The 18604-nt window shown below is 40.1% G+C and overlaps 1 protein-coding gene across 4 annotated transcripts in view; it reads right to left on the reverse strand.

Annotated features, from left to right (window-relative positions):
- The window catches only part of LOC109574336 (keratin-associated protein 5-1-like), a 34023-nt gene that overhangs the window by 13884 nt on the left and 1535 nt on the right, over positions 1-18604 (reverse strand). For 2 of the 4 annotated variants that reach the window (XM_019982318.2, XM_070772640.1), the window contains exons 2-8: positions 15568-15669; positions 13097-13198; positions 12071-12172; positions 9345-9446; positions 8327-8428; positions 3940-4041; positions 2911-3012 (exon numbers count right to left, since the gene is read on the reverse strand). In XM_019982318.2, coding sequence (XP_019837877.2) covers positions 2911-3012; positions 3940-4041; positions 8327-8428; positions 9345-9446; positions 12071-12172; positions 13097-13198; positions 15568-15669 — 714 coding nt within the window. The remainder of the gene's footprint in view (positions 1-2910; positions 3013-3939; positions 4042-8326; positions 8429-9344; positions 9447-12070; positions 12173-13096; positions 13199-15567; positions 15670-18604) is intronic. The other 2 variants (XM_070772643.1, XM_070772642.1) reach the window with 2 other exon arrangements.

Genomic DNA, 18604 nt, shown 5'->3' on the forward strand with positions numbered 1-18604 from the left:
CCCTTCCTGAAGCGCGACAGCTGGGGGCGCTGTTAAGGCACCCCTTGGTCTCCCTGTCTGCAGTGTGAGCCAGGTGACTTAAAGAAGAGGGTGGGCACAAATCACGGTAAAACGAGAAAGAGGAACAAAATATATTTGGTTCATTTTTAAGTTTCCTCATCTGGAAAATGGAGGTGAGATGAATACCTACATCTTTCATACCTAAAGTTCTCAAGATTAAACAAAAGAATGAACTTTGAAAAGACCTGACACAGAGGGGTTGCCAAATATGGGTTTTCCCTTTTTTTCCTATTCTTTGGGATGCCAACTCATTGCAAAGGATCATTGAAATAATCCCTAAGAACCGTATCTCAATTGCATGTAGGGACTTCCTTGATGGTTCAGTGGTTAAGACTCCATGCTCCCAATGCAAGGGACCCAGGTTCGTTTCCTGGTCAGGGAACTAGATCCCACATGCTGCAACTAAGACCCAGCACAGGCAATAAATATGTATTAAAAAAAAAAGTCATAAAAAATAAAATTGCATGTAGTTTAAAACAATAAACTCATATGAAATTATTATCATTGTCAAACAGTGAAAACTTAAAACTATATGCAGCATTTCATTTATCCATGAAACTTTTTGACCTAAACAATACAATCCTTGGAAAAGCAAATTAGCCAAGTATGTTTGAATTAAAAAAAACAAGCCAACATACGTGCCCTTTGAGTCAGCAATATCACTTCTAGGAATGTTTCCTAAGGAAAGAATCAAGTTATACACGTCAAGATTTAGTTCCAAGGGGATCCTTTGATAGAAAAGTATTAGAGAAGTTGAAAAGCCCAATGATTAAGGATTAGTAAACAAAATGTGGTATATTTACAATAAAAATGCTTTGAAGTCTTTAAAAAAAATAAAGTTGTATAACACATGTCCACACTTGTGGCAAACTATTCACCACATATTACTGAGTGTTAAAAGATAAAGGAAATTTAAAAAATATATTTGTGGAGGGTGATGCCATGATTATTTGGCACCATACCCCCTGAATATATATGTGGAAGAATATGAATGTACACGTCACTCTGTTTATCTCCGGGTAATAGGAGTATAGGCACACCTTTCACCAGTTTGTTCTGTGCAGACATGCTAAGTTGCTGCAGCCTGTCCTGCTCTTCACGACCCTATGGACTGTAGCCTGCCTGGCTCCTCTGTCTGTGGGATTCTCCAGGCAAGAATGCCGCCTCCAGGGTATCTTCCCAATCCAGGGATTGAACCTATGTCTCTCATGTCTCCTGCACTGGTGGGGGGGGGGGGGGGGTTCTTTACTACTAGCACCACCTGGGAAGCACAATTTGTTCTGTAGTTCCTGCCTTTTCTGCAGTAAGTGTGTATTTCACGTGAAAAATTAAGATTCAGTAGTGGTCTATGGAGAGTCTATGAAATTGCTATATGCTTTGACAATCCACCTATTAAAAATCAGGGAGGACAAAGGAAAGAACATATGAAAAGCAGAGTAAGCTTGGTAAGTAACTTAACTTGATTCAGGGGAAATGAAAGGATGTTGCTTAAAATCAGCTGCTGGGGGCAGAGGAGTGGAGAGGAAGGAAAGGAGGAAATTAGCTAATTTTATTATGTCTGTAACTCATAGTAAGAAACCTATAGATGATAATTAAAAAAAGAGGGGGGCCAAAGAGAAGATTCTTGAGAGTCCCTTGGACTGCAAGGAGATCAAACCAGTCAATACTAAAGGAAATCAACCCTGAATATTCATTGGAAGGACTGATGCTGAAGCTGAAGTTCCAACACTTTGGGTACCCGATGTGAAGAGTCAACTCATTAGAAAAGACCCTGAGTCTGGGAAAGATTGAGGGCAAGAGGAGAAGGGGGTGACAGAGGATGAGATGGTTGGATGGCATCACTGACTCAAGGGACATGAGTTTGAGTAAACTCAGGGAGATAGTGAAGAACAGGGAAGCCTGGCGTGCTGCAGTCCATGGGGTTGCAAAGAGTCGGACACAACTCAGCAACTGAACAATAGCAAACGTAGTACTCTAAGGTCTTGGTATAAGGTAACTATCAGAACAAAACCCATGAAGCTTTCTAAATGCAAGGCATGCAGTAAGAGACAGGGAAAAGGAGAGACAGATGACACAAATAAAATAGGCTATACAATCAATGACTATACACCTGATAAATACATTCACAACAGTAAATAAAATAGCAACCAAAAAAGGTAAGATAAACCTCATGTATCTCTTTCAGAGATGTATATAGAAATAATATGTAATAAAATGATGTCTGGAATTTGCTTGAAAATATCAGGGGATGAGGGGAGGCGGGTGGGATTAGATTTGAAAGAAGGATGACTGCATGTTGATAATGGTTGAAGCTGGGTGATGGGTACACGGTCCATCATTCCACAATGTGTCTGCTTTGTGTGAAGAATTTCCCAAAATAAAAACTGACACTGAAATCTGCTTAGGAACATTCAAAACACCTTAATGAGTAAAAAAAATGTGCAATCACTAACATGTCCATACACAGACAGAGAGAGTAAGTGTGGAAAGATGAACAATGATGTTTCTCTGGGTGATAATATTGTTGGTGTCATTTATATGGTTACATAGTTTTAGATGTAGAGTCTTGTTTTGCAACCATAAATATATATATTTGGGGGGGGGAGGGATAAAAAGAAGAGTTGTTCTTAAAAAGAAGTGCCCAGGCTGAAAAAAGTTGAGAATTACGGAATGCAATGAGATCGTGATTGAAGACTCTAAAAGATCTCCTTTTTAAACATATTTTATGATGAAAGCGTTCAAAACCATACTCAAGAGTTAATTGCTATTGAACAATTGCTGAAAAGTTGGGCAGAACAAAGCATATATTCCTGCTGGGACCAGGACATCGGGCAGGGTGCTCAGCCTTACTTGCTTGCGGGGCTGGTGAGCACACGTGGCCACAGCCGTTGCTGACGCACTTCTCTCCTGCTGCGCAGTCCCGGTCTTCTCGGCACTGCTCCACACAGACACCTTGACGATCAGAAAAGACTGGGTTGAGACTCTTAAGCTAAATAAATACTTATAAATGACCATAGCATAAGAACAGCTGCGTATACTTAGATCTAGGACTTTGCTGTTTAGATATGACCTCACATAGAACCTCATCTGACCCTAACAGCAAATAATAGCTGAGGTATTTGCAGGGGTATTTGGAGAAATGCCGTAGGACTGAAGTCTTAGGAAAGAAAGATGCAAGGAAAGCAGGTTAATGGTAACCCCAATGATCTTTAACCAGTAGGTTTTATTTTTGGTGTTTTATAGATGAGGCCATTGAGAGATTGTCTGGTCCATGGCAGAGTTGGGACTTGAAGTCCGGTTGAAGTTCAACCGGACTTCAAGTCCGGTTCTTTGCCTTTAAAGCACATGTGCCTTTTTCTATACAATTCAGTGAAATTAACCTTGAATATAGAGTTGAGCCCCTAAAGGTCCAGAAATTATTTCTGATGCAAGTAGAGGATTTACTGGATTCTAATCCCTAAAGAAGGTCTCAGTGTGACTTTTTGATACTCATAGAGACAGAATTTAAAGATGGAGGCAGCCCTGGAAGCTGCATTAAAATTTTTGGCAAAAGAACAATGTCTCAACCAACAATCACATCGCCACCACCAAGAGAATTCTCACTGTGGGTCCTGCCACAGGGTTGACCTGCTTCTGCCCCCCTCACGATTCATCTCTTTCCAGCTCACTTTTATCACCTGTAACTGGGTGACTGATGTATGGCCTGGCCAAGTGAAGAGAGGCTGGACTAGACAAGAGACTCCAGACACAGTGATTACCATAGACACCTCAGGCATTCCGGTGTGTTTCTCTGGATGAGCACACAATTGTGCCAGATCAGATCGCGCCCTGCACTTAACTCTTCCAGGACAGAGCAGGGTGCAGAGAGTCAGGACTCACCTACACTCATCAGCGGGGAGCAGACTCGCCGACAGCCGTCCTGGACGCACTGTTTTCCTCTCCCGCAATCCCTGTCTTCACTGCACTCGCGGCTGCAGATGGCTGATGAGGGGAAATATGCAGTGAAAAGCTCTTCTCTTATAATCTCAAAATAAATACTTCAAATGCCTTTACAATATCATTCAAAACCCATCAATTCCCTAGAAATACATCTATCCAATTATGTGCAGAAAGGTACATGATATGACAAGAAAAAAAATTAATTATCTTAAAAATGCAGAGAGATGCCATGTTCTTGGATGAAAAGATAGGGTGTTTTAGAGATATCAATTTCTTTCCCAAATTGAAATTTAATACAGTCTCAGTCAAAATTGTAGAAAGATTTGTCACAAAAATGCATAAGCTGACTCTGAAATTTTATACGAAAGTTCACCAAAATCAACAATTATCAAGATAAGAATCGAGATCAGTTTAGCAAACTTGCAGGACTGAAATTGTGATTGGATGAACTGGGCTCTCTGTACGATAAAAAGACACATTGTCTCCTACCTCACACCACACAACAAATCTGTTCAAGTGAGTTAATAGATTTAAGAGAAAGGTATAGCTATAAACCTTCTAGAAAATGCTATAAAAGATAGCTTCAGGACCTTTGGATAGGCAAATATTTCTTAAATTTTACAGAAATGTTACTGGCCATTAAAATAGATAGGTAGATGGAATCTCATTAAAATTATGAACTTTTCTTCACTGAATGACAACATTAAGACAGAGGAAAAAAAAGCCTGATTGAGAGCAAATGTTTATAATACACATATAAAACAAACAATTTGGATCCAGAATTCCTTACAAATCAATAGTAACAATTCATAAAGGATTGAGTAGACACTTCATAAAGGAAATAATTAGAAGTTGTGAGACAAAAATAATGTCAGATTCTGGGAACTTGGTTTTAATTGTGCAGATTGGCATAGTTTTTGACCTTCTAGAATCTCCCCATGCAAACAGAGCCATCAAAATAGCACAATTCAAAACACATAGACAACAGATCCGTAGAACAAGATATCCCCTCAACTCCAAAATGTGAGTGGGTGGAAGGAGACAAAACACCATCTTCCACCAGACCAATGAGGTGTCTGCATTTGTGTAGAAATCCGAGGAAAGCAATGAGGTGACTGGTGGAGAAAGCTGGGGACATCATTTCTATGAGAACTTCCTAAGGAACCCACTAGAGGTTGACAGCCAACCAAAGTAGTGGAGAGATGTGAATATTGGGACTAGTAAGGTCATTAAATACATACTTACAGAAGAATTAAGACTCAATAATGTTCATGAAGAGAGTCTATGAACCCTCTATATGCTGTGACAATAGACCTATTATATATCAGGAAGGACAAAGGAAAGAACACACGAAAAGCAGAGTAAGCTTGATCAGTACCTTAACATGATTCAGTGCAAATGCAAGGATATTGCTTAAACTTAACTGCTGGGGATAGGGAAGTGGGGAGGAAGGAAAGAAGGAAATGAGCTAATTATATTATGACTATTACTCATAGTAAGAAATCTATAGGCAATAATAAAAAAGGGTGGGGACCATGGCTAGTAGTCTAAGGTCTTGATATAAGGTAACTATTAGAGCAAAAAACATAAAGCTTTTTAGATGCAGAACATATAATAAGAGAGAGGGAAAGGGATAGACAGGTTGCAGAAATAAAATAGGTTATTTAATGAAAGACTATGTGTCTAACAAATACATCTACAACAGTAAATAAAACAACAACCAAACAGGTAAGATAAACCTTATACATCTCTTTTAGAGATACATGTAGAATACATGTAGAATTTGATAAAATAATGCCTGGAATCTGAAAATAACAGGGATGGGGGAAGTGGGTGGGATTAGAGATGGAGGAAGAATGACCACAGGTTGATAATGGTTGGGTGACGAGTACATGGTGTATCATCATACGAATCTGTCTGCTTTGTACATAGATTTCCCATAATAAAAAGTTAAAACTGAAATGTGCTGAGGGAAGGCTAAATATCTTAATGAGTTAAAAATGTGCAATCACCAAAATGTCCATACACACGGACAGAGTAAGTGTGGAATGACCAACAATGGTGTTTCTCTGGGCAAAAGGAGTGTTCAGTTCAGTTCAATTCAGTCATTCAGTCGTGTCCGACTCTTTGCAACCCCATGAATCGCAGCACGCCAGGCCTTCCTGTCCATCACCAACTCCCGGAGTTCACCCAGATTCACGTCCATCGAGTCAGTGATGCCATCCAGCCATCTCATCCTCTGTCGTCCCCTTCTCCTCCTGCCCCCAATCCCTCCCAGCATCAGAGTCTTTTCCAATGAGTCAACTCTTCACATGAGGTGGCCAAAGTACTGGAGTTTCAGCTTTAGCATCATTCCTTCCAAAGAAATCCCAGGGCTGATCTCCTTTAGAATGGACTGGTTGGATCTCCTTGCAGTCCAAGGGACTCTCAAGAGTCTTCTCCAACACCACTGTTCAAAAGCATCAATTCTTTGGCGCTCAGGTTTCTTCACAGTCCCGCTCTCACATCCATACGTGACCACTGGAAAAACCATAGCCTTGACTAGACAGACCTTTGTTGGCAAAGCAATGTCTCTGCTTTTGAATATGCTATCTAGGTTGGTCATAACTTTTCTTCCAAGGAGTAAGCGTCTTTTAATTTCATGGCTGCAGTCACCATCTGCAGTGATTTTGGAGCCCAAAAAAATAAAGTCTGACACTATTTCCACTGTTTCCCCATCTATTTCCTATGAAGTGAGGGGACCAGATGCCATAATCTTCATTTTCTGAATGTTGAGTTTTAAGCCAACTTTTTCACTCTCCTCTTTCACCTTCATCAAGAGGCTTTTTAGTTCCTCTTCACTTTCTGCCATAAGGGTGGTGTCATCTGCGTATCTGAGGTTATTGATATTTCTCCTGGAAATCTTGATTCCAGCTTGTGCTTCTTCTAGCCCAGCGTTTCTCATGATATACTCTGCACATAAGTTAAATAAGCAAGGTGACAATATACAGCCTTGATGTACTCCTTTTCCTATTTGGAACCATTCTGTTGTTCCATGTCCAGTTCTAACTGTTGCTTCCTCATCTGCATATAGGTTTCTCAAGAGGCAGGTCAGGTGGTCTGGTATTCCCATCTCTTTCAGGATTTTCCACAGGTTCATGACATTGTACAGGAGACAGGAATCAATACCATCCCCATGGAAAAGAAATGCAAAAAAGCAAAATGGCTCTCTGGGGAGGCCTTACAAATAGCTGTGAAAAGAAGAGAAGCGAAAAGCAAAGGAGAAAAGGAAAGATATAAGCATCTGAATGCAGAGTTCCAGAGAATAGCAAGAAAAGATAAGAAAGCCTTCCTCAGCGATCAATGCAAAGAAATAGAGGAAAACAACAGAATGGGAAAGACTAGAGATCTCTTCAAGAAAATTAGAGATACCAAGGGAACATTTCATGCAAAGATGGGCTCGATAAAGGACAGAAAAGGTATGGACCTAACAGAAGCAGAAGATATTAAGAAGAGGTGGCAAGAATACACAGAACTGTACAAAAAAGATCTTCATGACCCAGATAATCACGATGGTGTGATCACTCACCTAGAGCCAGACATCCTGGAATGTGAAGTCAAGTGGGCCTTAGAAAGCATCACTACGAACAAAGCTAGTGGAGGTGATGGAATTCCAGTTGAACTCTTTCAAATCCTGAAAGATGATGCTGTGAAAGTGCTGCACTCAATATGCCAGCAAATTTGGAAAACTCAGCAGTGGCCACAGGACTGGAAAAGGTCAGTTTTCATTCCAATCCCAAAGAAAGGCAATGCCAAAGAATGCTCAAACCACCGCACAATTGCACTCATCTCACATGCTAGTAAAGTAATGCTCAAAATTCTCCAAGCTAGGCTTCAGGAATACGTGAACCGTGAACTTCCAGTTGTTCAGGTGGTTTTAGAAAAGGCAGAGGAACCAGAGACCAAATTGCCAACATCCGCTGGATCATTGAAAAAGCAAGAGAGTTCCAGAAAAACATCTATTTCTGCTTTACTGATTATGCCAAAGGGAGTGTGGGTACCATTTATTTGTTTCTATAGCTTTGGTTGTAGAGTCTTACTTTCCAACCATAGATATGGATTTGGGGAGTGGTAAAGTGACTGTGCTGGAAAAAATTGAGAAGGACTAAATGCACGGTACCGTGAGGAAGGAGTTCAAAGAACACCCCATCCTTTGAATGTTTTATGTTGAAAACATTCAAAACCATGCTCAAGATAAATTACTATAGAACATTTGTTGAAAGGTTGGGCAGGACCAAGTGCATAGTCCTTTTAAGCCCAGGAATTTGGGCAGGGTGCTCAGCCTTACTTGCTTGCGGGACTGGTGAGCACACGTGGCCACAGCCATTGCTGACGCACTTCTCTCCTGCCGCGCAGTCCTGGTCTTCTCGGCACTGCTCCACACAGACACCTTCACGGTCAGAAAAGACTGGGCTGAGACACTTAAATTATAAATATTTATAAATGACCATGGCATAACAACAGCAGCATACACTTGGATCTAGGACTTCGCTGTTTAAGTATGATCTAACATAGAACCTCATCTGACCCTAACAGCAAATAATAGCTGAGGTTTGCCAGGGGTATTTGGAGTAATTCCTTAGGACTGAAGTCTTTGTAGGAAAGAAAGATGCAAGGAAAGCAGGTTAACAGTAACCCCAATGATCTTTAACCAGTAGGTTTTATTTTTAGTATTTTATAGATGAGGCCTTTGAGAGATTGTGTGGTCATGGCAGATTGTCTGGAGATTGTCATGGCAGAGTTGGGACTTAAATTCTGGGTTCTTTGCCTCTAAAGCACATGTCCCTTTTTCTATACAATTCAGTGAAATTAACCTTGAATATAGAGTTGAGGCCCTAAAGGTCCAGAAATTATTTCTGATGCAAGTAGAGGATTTACTGGATTCTAATCCCTAAAGAAGGTCTCAATGTGACTTTTTGATAGTCATAGAGACAGAATTTAAAGATGGAGGCAGCCCTGGAAGCCGCATCAAAACCTTTGGCAAAAGAACAATGTCTCAACCAACAATCACATCACCACCACCAAGAGAATTCTCACTGTGGGTCCTGCTGCAGGGTTGACCTGCTTCTGCCCACCTCACAATTCATCTCTTCACTTTTATCACCTGTAACTGGGTGACTGATGTATGGCCTGGCCAAGTGAAGAGAGGCTGGACTAGACAAGAGACTCCAGACACAGTGATTACCATAAACACCTCAGGCATTCCGGTGTGTTTCTCTGGATGAGCACACAATTGTGCCAGATCAGATCACGCCCTGCACTTAACTCTTCCAGGACAGAGCAGGGTGCAGAGAGTCAGGACTCACCTACACTCATCAGCGGGGAGCAGACTCGCTGACAGCCATCCTGGACGCACTGTTTTCCTCTCCCGCAATCCCTGTCTTCACTGCACTCGAGGCTGCAGATGGCTGATGAGCGGAAATATGCAGTGAAAAGCTCTTCTCTTACAATCTCAAAATAAATACTTCAAATGCCTTTACAATATCATTCAAACCCCATCAATTCCCTAGAACTACATCTATTCAGTTATGTGCAGAAAACTACACGATACGACAAAGAAAAAAAATTAACTCTCATAAATGCAGACAGATGTCATGTTCATGGATAAAAAGATACAGTGTTTTAAAGATATCAGTTTCTTACCAAATTGAAATTTAATACAGTCTCAGTCAAAATTGTAGAAGGATTTGTCACAAAAATGCATAAGCTGACTCTGAAATTTTATACGAAAGTTCACCAAAATCAACAATTATCAAGATAGGAATCGAGATAAGTTTAGCAAACTTGCAGGACTGAAATGTGGTTGGATGAACTGGGCTCTCTGTATGAAAAAATAGAAATCTTGTCTCCTACCTCACACCACACAACAAATCTGTTCAAGTAAGTTATAGATCTACTCCTACTGCTAAGTCACTTCAGTCGTGTCCAACTCTGTGTGACCCCATAGACGGTAGCCCACCAGGCTCCTCCGTCCCTGGGATTCTCCAGGCAAGAACACTGGAGTGGGTTGCCATTTCCTTCTCCAATGCATGAAAGTGAAAAGTGAAAGTGAAGTCGCTCAGTTGTGTCCGACTCTTAGCGACCCCATGGACTGCAGCCCACCAGGCTCCTCCGTCCATGGGATTTTCCAGGCAAGAGCACTGGAGTGGGGTGCCATTGCCTTCTCCAAGGGAAAGGTAAAGCAATAAAGCTTCTAGAAAATGCTATAAAAGATAGCTTCAAGACCTTGGGATAGGTAAATATTTCTTAAATTTTACAGAAATATTATTGACCATGAAAATAGATAGGTAGATGGAATCTCATTTAAATGAAATCTTATTCAATCTTCATTGAATGACAACATTAAGATAGAGAAAAGACAAGCCTCATTGAGAGAAAATGTTTATAATACACATATACAACAAACAATTTGGATCCGGAGTTCCCTACAAGTCAGTAATAACAATTCATAAACTAAGAGAAAAATGGGGGAAAGGATTCAGCAGACACTTCATAAAGGAGATAATTGGAAGTTGTGAGACAAAAATAATGTCAGATTCTGAGAAGGTGGTTTTTATTGTGCAGGTTAGCATAGTTTTTGAACCTTCTAGAATCTCCCTATAAAAACACAGCAATCAAAATAGCATAATTCAAAACACATAGACAACAGATCTGTAGAACAAGATATCCCCTCAACCTCCAAAATGTGAGTGGGTGGAAGGAGACAAGACACCATCTTCCGCCAGACCAATGAGGTGTCTGCATCTGTGCAGAAATCCGAGGAAAGCGATGAGGTGACTGGTGGAGAAGACTGGGGACATCATTCCTACGAGAGCTTCCTAAGGAACCCACTAGAGGTTGACTGTCAGCCAACCAAAGTACTGGAGAGATATGAAAATTGGGACTAGTAAGGTCATTAAATACTTACAGAAGAATTAAGACTCAATAATATGAAGAGAGTCTATGAACCCTCTATATGCTGTGACAATGTACCTATTAAATATCAAGAAGGACAAAGGAAAGAACACACGAAAAGCAGAGTAAGCTTGATCAGTACCTTAACGTGATTCAGTGCAAATGCAAGGATATTGCTTAAACTTAACGGCTGGGGATAGGGTAGTGGGGAGGAAGGAAAGAAGGAAATGAGCTAATTATATTATGACTATTACTCATAGTAAGAAATCTATAGGCAATAATAAATAAAAGGTGGGGACCATGGTTAGTACTCTAAGGTCTTGATATAAGGTATCTATTAGAACAAAAAACATGAAGTTTTCTAAATGCAGAACATATAATAAGAGAGAGGGAAAGGGATAGACAGGTTGCAGAAATAAAATAGGTTATATAAGGAAAAACTATGTGTTGGATAAATACATCTACAAGAGTAAATAAAATAACAACCAAACAGGTAACATAAACCTTATACATCTCTTTTAGAGATATATGTAGAATTTATATGCTATAAAATAATGCCTGGAATCTGAAAATACCAGGGATGGGGGAAGTGGGTGGGGTTAGAGATGGAGGAAGAAAGACCACATGTTGACAATGATTGGGTGATGGGTACATGGTGTATTGTTCTACCAATCTGTCTGCTTTGTACATAGATGTCCCATAATAAAAAGTTGAAACTGAAATGCGCTGAGGGAAGGCTAAATATCTTAATGAGTTAAAAATATGCAATCACCCACATGTCCATACACACGGACAGAGTAAGTGTGGAATGACCAACAATGGTGTTTCTCTGGGCAAAGGGAGTGTGGGTACCATTATTTGTTTCTATAGCTTTGGTTGTAGAGTCTTACTTTCCAACCATAGATATATATTTGGGGAGTGGTAAAGTGACTGTGCTGGAAAAAATTGAGAAGGACTAAATGCACGGTACCATGAGGAAGGAGTTCAAAGAACACCCCATCCTTTGAATGTTTTATGTTGAAAACATTCAAAACCATGCTCAAGATAAATTACTATTGAACATTTGTTGAAAGGTTGGGAAGGACCAAGTACGTAGTTCTTTTAAGCCTGGGAATTCGGGCAGGGCGCTCAGCCTTACTTGCTTGCGGGACTGGTGAGCACACGTGGCCACAGCCGTTGCTGATGCATTTCTCTCCTGCCGCACAGTCCTGGTCTTCTCGGCACTGCTCCACACAGATACCTTCATGGTCAGAAAAGACTGGGTTGAGACACTTAAACTAAAGAAATGCTTATAAATGACCATGACATAACAATAGCTGCGTATACTTTGATCTAGGACTTCGCTGCTTAAATGTGATCTCACATAGAACCTCATCTGACCCTTCCAGCAAGTAATAGCTGAGGTATTTGCAGGGGTATTTGGAGTAATTCCTTAGGACTGAAGTCTTTGTAGGAAAGAAAGATGCAAGGAAAGCGGGTTAATGGCAACCCCAATGATCTTTAACCAGTAGGTTTTATTTTTGGTATCTTATAGATGAGGCCATTGAGAGATTGGCTGGTCCATGGCAGAGTTGGGACTTGAAGTCCCAATTAACTTCAAGGCAATTCCAGTTCTTTGCCTTTAAAGCACATGTGCCTTTTTCTATACAATTCAGTGAAATTAACCTTGAATATAGAGTTGAGCCCCTAAAGGTCCAGAAATTATTTCTGATGCAAGTAGAGGATTTACTGGATTCTAATCCCTAAAGAAGGTCTCAGTGTGACTTTCTGATACTCATAGAGACAGAATTTAAAGATGGAGGCAGCCTTGGAAGCTGCATTAAAACCTTTGGCAAAAGAACAACGTCTCAACCAACAATCACATCGCCACCACCAAGAGAATTCTCACTGTGGGTCCTGCTGCAGGGTTGACCTGCTTCTGCCCACCTCACGATTCATCTCTTTCCAGCTCACTTTTATCACCTGTAACTGGGTGACTGATGTATGGCCTGGCCAAGTGAAGAGAGGCTGGACTAGACAAGAGACTCCAGACACAGTGATTACCATAAACACCTCAGGCATTCCGGTGTGTTTCTCTGGATGAGCACACAATTGTGCCAGATCAGATCACGTCCTGCCCTTAGCTCTTCCAGGACAGAGCAGGGTGCAGAGAGTCAGGACTCACCTACACTCATCAGCGGGGAGCAGACTCGCTGACAGCCATCCTGGACACACTGTTTTCCTCTCCCGCAATCCCTGTCTTCACTGCACTCGAGGCTGCAGATGGCTGATGAGCGGAAATATGCAGTGAAAAGCTCTTCTCTTATAATCTCAAAATAAATACTTAAAATGCCTTTACAATATCATTCAAAACCCACCAATGCCCTAGAAATACATCTATCCAATTATGTGCAGAAAGGTACATGATACGACAAGAAAAAAAAATTAACTATCTTATAAATGCAGAGAGATGCCATGTTCTTGGATGAAAAGACAGGGTGTTTTAGAGATATCAGTTTCTTTCCCAAATTGAAATTTAATACAGTCTCAGTCAAAATTGTAGAAGGATTTGTCACAAAAATAGACAAGCTGACTCTGAAATTTTATATGAAAGTTCACCCCAACCAACAATTATCAAGATAAGAATCAAGATAAGTTTAGCAAACTTGCAGGACTGAAATGTGGTTGAATGAACTGGGCTCTCTGTATGAAAAAAAAAGAAACCTTGTCTCCTACCTCACACCACACAACAAATCTGTTTAAGTGAGTTATAGATCTATGGGAAAGGTAAAGCAATAAAGCTTCTAGAAAATGCTATAAAAGATAGCTTCAGGACCTGGGGATAGGCAAATATTTCTTAAATTTTACAGAAATATTACTGAGCGTGAAAATAGGTAGGTAGATGGAATCTCATTTAAATTATGAACTTTTCTTAATTGAATGACAACATTAAGACAGAGAAAAGACAAGCCTCATTGAGAGAAAATGTTTATAATACATGTATACAACAAACAATTTGGATCTGGAATTGCTTACAAGTCAATAGTAAGAATTCATATCCTAAGAGAAAAATGGGGGAAAGAATTGAGTATACACTTCATAAAGGAGATATTTGGAAGTTGTGAGTCAAAAATAATGTCAGATTCTGAGAAGGTGGTTTTTATTGTGCAGGTTGGCATAATTTTTGACCTTCTACAATCTCCCCTTAAAAACAGAGCAATCAAAATAGCACAATTCAAAACACATAGACAACAGATCTGTAGAACAAGATATCCCCTCAACCTCCAAAATGTGAGTGGGTGGAAGGAGACAAAAACCATCTTCCACCAGACCAATGAGGTGTCTGCATCTGTGCAGAAATCCGAGGAAAGTGATGAGGTGAGTGATGGAGAAGACTGGGGACATCATTCCTACGAGAGCTTCCTAAGGAACCCACTAGAGGTTGACTGTCAGCCAACCAAAGTACTGGAGAGACATGAAAATTGGGACTAGTAGGGTCATTAAATACATACTTACAGAAGAATTAAGACTCAATAATGTTCATGAAGAGAGTCTATGAACTATGTATTTGCTGCGACAATGTACCTATTAAATATCAGGAAGGACAAAGGAAAGAACATATGAAAAGCAGAGTAAGCTTAACAAGCTTAACAAGATCCAGTGCAAATGCAAGGATATTGCTTAAACTTAACTGCTGGGGATAGGGAAGTGGGGAGGAAGGAAAGAAGGAAATGAACTAATTTTATTATGACTATTGCTCAGTAAGAATTTTTTACTATAGTAAGAAATCTATAGGCAATAATAAAAAAGGGTGGGCACCATGGCTAGTAGTCTAAGGTCTTAATATAAGGTAACTATTAGAACAAAAAACATAAAGCTTTCTAAATGCAAAACATATAATAAGAGAGAGGGAAAGGGATAGACAGGTTGCAGAAATAAAATAGGTTATTTAATGAAAGACTATGTGTCTAACAAATACATCTACAATAGTAAATAAAATAACAACCAAACAGATAAGATAAACCTTATACATCTCTTTTAGAGCTACATGTAGAATACATGTAGAATGTGATAAAATAATGCCTGGAATCTGAAAATAACAGGGATGGGGGAAGTGGGTGGGATTAGACATGGAAGAAGAATGACCATAGGTTGATAATGGTTGGGTGACGGGTTTATGGTGTATCATTCCAATCTGTCTGCTTTGTACATAGATTTTCCATAATAAAAAGTTAAAACTGAAATGCGCTGAAGGAACGCTAAATATCTTAATGAGTTAAAAATGTGCAATCACCAACATGTCCATACACATGGACAGAGTAAGTGTGGAATGATCAACAGTGATGTTTCTCTGGGCAAAGGGAGTGTGGGTACCATTTATTTGTTTCTATAGCTTTGGTTGTAGTCTTACTTTCCAACCACAGATACATATTTGGGGAGTGGTAAAGTGACTGTGCTGGAAAAAATTGAGGACTAAATGCACAGTGCTGTGAGGAAGGAGTTCAAAGAACACCCCATCCTTTGAATGTTTTATGTTGAAAACATTCAAAACCATACTCAAGATAAATTACTATTGAACATTTGTTGAAAGGTTGGGAAGGACCAAGTACATAGTCCTTTTAAGCCCAGGAATTCGGACAGGGCGCTCAGCCTTACTTGCTTGCGGGGCTGGTGAGCACACATGGCCACAGCCATTGCTGATGCACTTCTCTCCTGCCACGCAGTCCTGGTCTTCTCGGCACTGCTCCACACAGACACCTTCACGGTCAGAAAAGACTGGGTTGAGACACTTAAATACCATGGATATTTATGTTGTAAATGACCATGACCTAATAACATCAGGATACACTTTGATCTAGGTCTTCATTGTTTTAACATGAACCCATAGAGAACCTCATCTGACCCTTTCATCGAATAATATGTGAAGAATTTGCAGGAATATTTGGATTTAAATTCAGGGACATTCCTTTTAAAGCATATGTCCCTTTTGCTATACAAGTCAGTGAAATTAACCTTGAATACAGAGTAAAGCCCCTAAAGGTCAAGAAATTATTTCAGATGAGAATTTATTGGATTCAGATCCCTGAAAAAGTCTCAGTGTGGCTCTTTGATACTCCTAGAGACAGAGTTTAAAGACGGAGGCAGCCCTGGAAGCTGATCAAAGACTTCGGCAAAAGAATAACACCTCCATCATGAATCATATCACCACCACCGAGAGAATTCTCACTGTGGTTCCTACCACAGGGTTGACCTGCCTCTGCCATCCACATTATGAATCTCTTCCAATCTCACTTTTATACTCTGTAAATGGAGGTTGTCTGGTGTTGTAGTTTGAGCAAGTGAAGAGAGGCTAGACTAGATGAGTGACTCCCAAATGTGGCTGATGATAACAATCATCTTTACAATGAACTACAGATAGTAGGGCCTGTTCAGGCCTAATTACTCAGCTTCTCCAGGGGTGAGCCTATATATGTACATTTTAATGAGGGCTCCAGCTGATGCTGAGATGGACTAGAGATTCTTCCAGAGCCAGTATGTCTGACATTTTAGGATTTCATCAGCTTTTGCCAATTTGTGGAGGAAGGTTGGGGACCACAACTCTTCGTCAATATCCAACCGTTCATTCATTTGCTCATGGTTCATTTACTTATTCATTCATTCCCTTGTTTCTAATTCATTAGCTTATTCTAAGAAAAATATCAACTCTGTGTAAGGAACAGGACTAGATGTTTCAGGAAGGCAGATTAAAACTGGGATGGGAAATCAAGTTTGCTTTGAAATAACAACAGTTCATAGCACTATGCATGTTTAATAGTAAGTGACAAGAGAAAGGGACCGCAAAGACTAGATAGGAGTGGTTTAGTGATTACTGCGCTAGAGAATTAGCTGGGATTTGAACTCACAAATACAGTCACACACATTGACAAAGACCATCCAATGGGGAAAGAATGGTCTTTTCAATAAATGGTGCTGAGAAAATGGACGTCCACACGCAAAAGAACAAATTGGGATTACTGCCTCAAATCATATGTATACATACGTATATATAGTATGGGCTTCCCTGGTGGCTCAGACAGTAAAGAATCTACCTGCAATTTGAGAGACCTGGACTCAATTCCTGGGTCAGGAAGATCCCCTGGAGAAGGGAGTGGCTACCCATTCCAGTATTCTTGCCTGGAGAATTCCATGGACAGAGGAGCCTGTTGGACTATAGTTCATGGGGTTGCAAACAGTCAGACACAACTGAGTAACACACACCCATACAATATACACACACATATACACAAATTCACTCAAAATGGATCAAAGACCTAAATGTAAGAGTTAAAACTATAAAACTCATAGGAGGAAACATAGGTAAAAATCTTTGTGACCTTGGATTGGGCAATGGTTTCTTAAATATGACACCCAAAACAAAAGCAAAAAAAGAGGCATATAAGTTGGCCCTCAAAAAATTAAAATCTCTTGTGCATTAAAGAACATTGTCAAGAAAACAGAAAGAAAATCAACAGAGTGGGAGAAAATATTTACAAATCGTATGTCTGATAAGGGTCAAATATCTAAAACATGCTTCTGAGGGGTCTCAGTGGTGAGCAATCTGACTACAGTGCAGGAGACATGGGTTGGTTCCCTGGGTTAGGTAGATCCCCTGGAGAAGGAAATGGCAATCCACCCTAGTACTCTTGCCTGGGAAATTCCATGAACAGTGGAGCCTGGTGGGCTATAGTCCATGCGGTTTCAAAAGGGTCGGACACATCTTAGCAACTAAACAATGACAGCAATCCAGAATATATAATGAATTCCTACAACTCAGCAAGAAAAGGAAAAACCCTCCCATCTTGCAAAGGGAGGGCTTGAATAGACATTTCTTGAACAGATTACATACAAATGAACATTAAGCATATGAAAAAGCACCCAATATCATTAATCACTAGCGAAATGCAAATTGAGACCACAGTGAGGTATCACAGTAAGATATCCCACAATCACAATGATGGCTATAATTAACAGTCAGGTGTCAACAAGTGTTGGAAAGGATGTGGGAGGGATGAGAACTCTCACAGATTGATGTCGGGTAAACTGGTGCAGGCTCTGTGGAAAACAGAGCTTGGCAGTTCCTCAAGAAATTAATCACAGACTTGCCACATGACTCAGCAATTCTACTCCTTGCAAATCCACCCGAGGGAACTGAAAGCATGTTCACACAAAAATTTATACACAAATGCTCATGGCAGCATAACTTGCTTATTAGCCACCAAGTAGAAATAACACAAATGTCCATCAATTGATGAATGTATAAATCATACCTGGCAGAGCTATATGATCCAGCCATAAAAAGGAATGGAGTACTGATAGATGCTACAATTTAGATAAACTTTGAAAATGTTGAAGAAGCCAGACACAAAAGCCCACATTGTTATATAATTTCTTTTAGAAAGTATATGATATGAAATATCATATAATATTTCTAGATTATATCATATCATATTTCTAGATATGAAATATCTAGAATAGAAAAATGCTTCAAAAATGGAAAGTGGATTAGAAGGGGGTGGGGATAGGGAGGAAAGAACAGGGAGTTTGGCAATGGATATGGGCTTTCTTTAGGGGGTGATGAATGGTCTGCAATTAGATGGTGGTGATGGCTGCACAAAGTTGTGAATATATTAAAAACCACTGAGTGGTACACCTT

The sequence above is a fragment of the Bos indicus genome, chromosome 19 (assembly GCF_029378745.1).
Source record: "Bos indicus isolate NIAB-ARS_2022 breed Sahiwal x Tharparkar chromosome 19, NIAB-ARS_B.indTharparkar_mat_pri_1.0, whole genome shotgun sequence".
NCBI classification, from domain to species: domain Eukaryota; kingdom Metazoa; phylum Chordata; class Mammalia; order Artiodactyla; family Bovidae; genus Bos; species Bos indicus.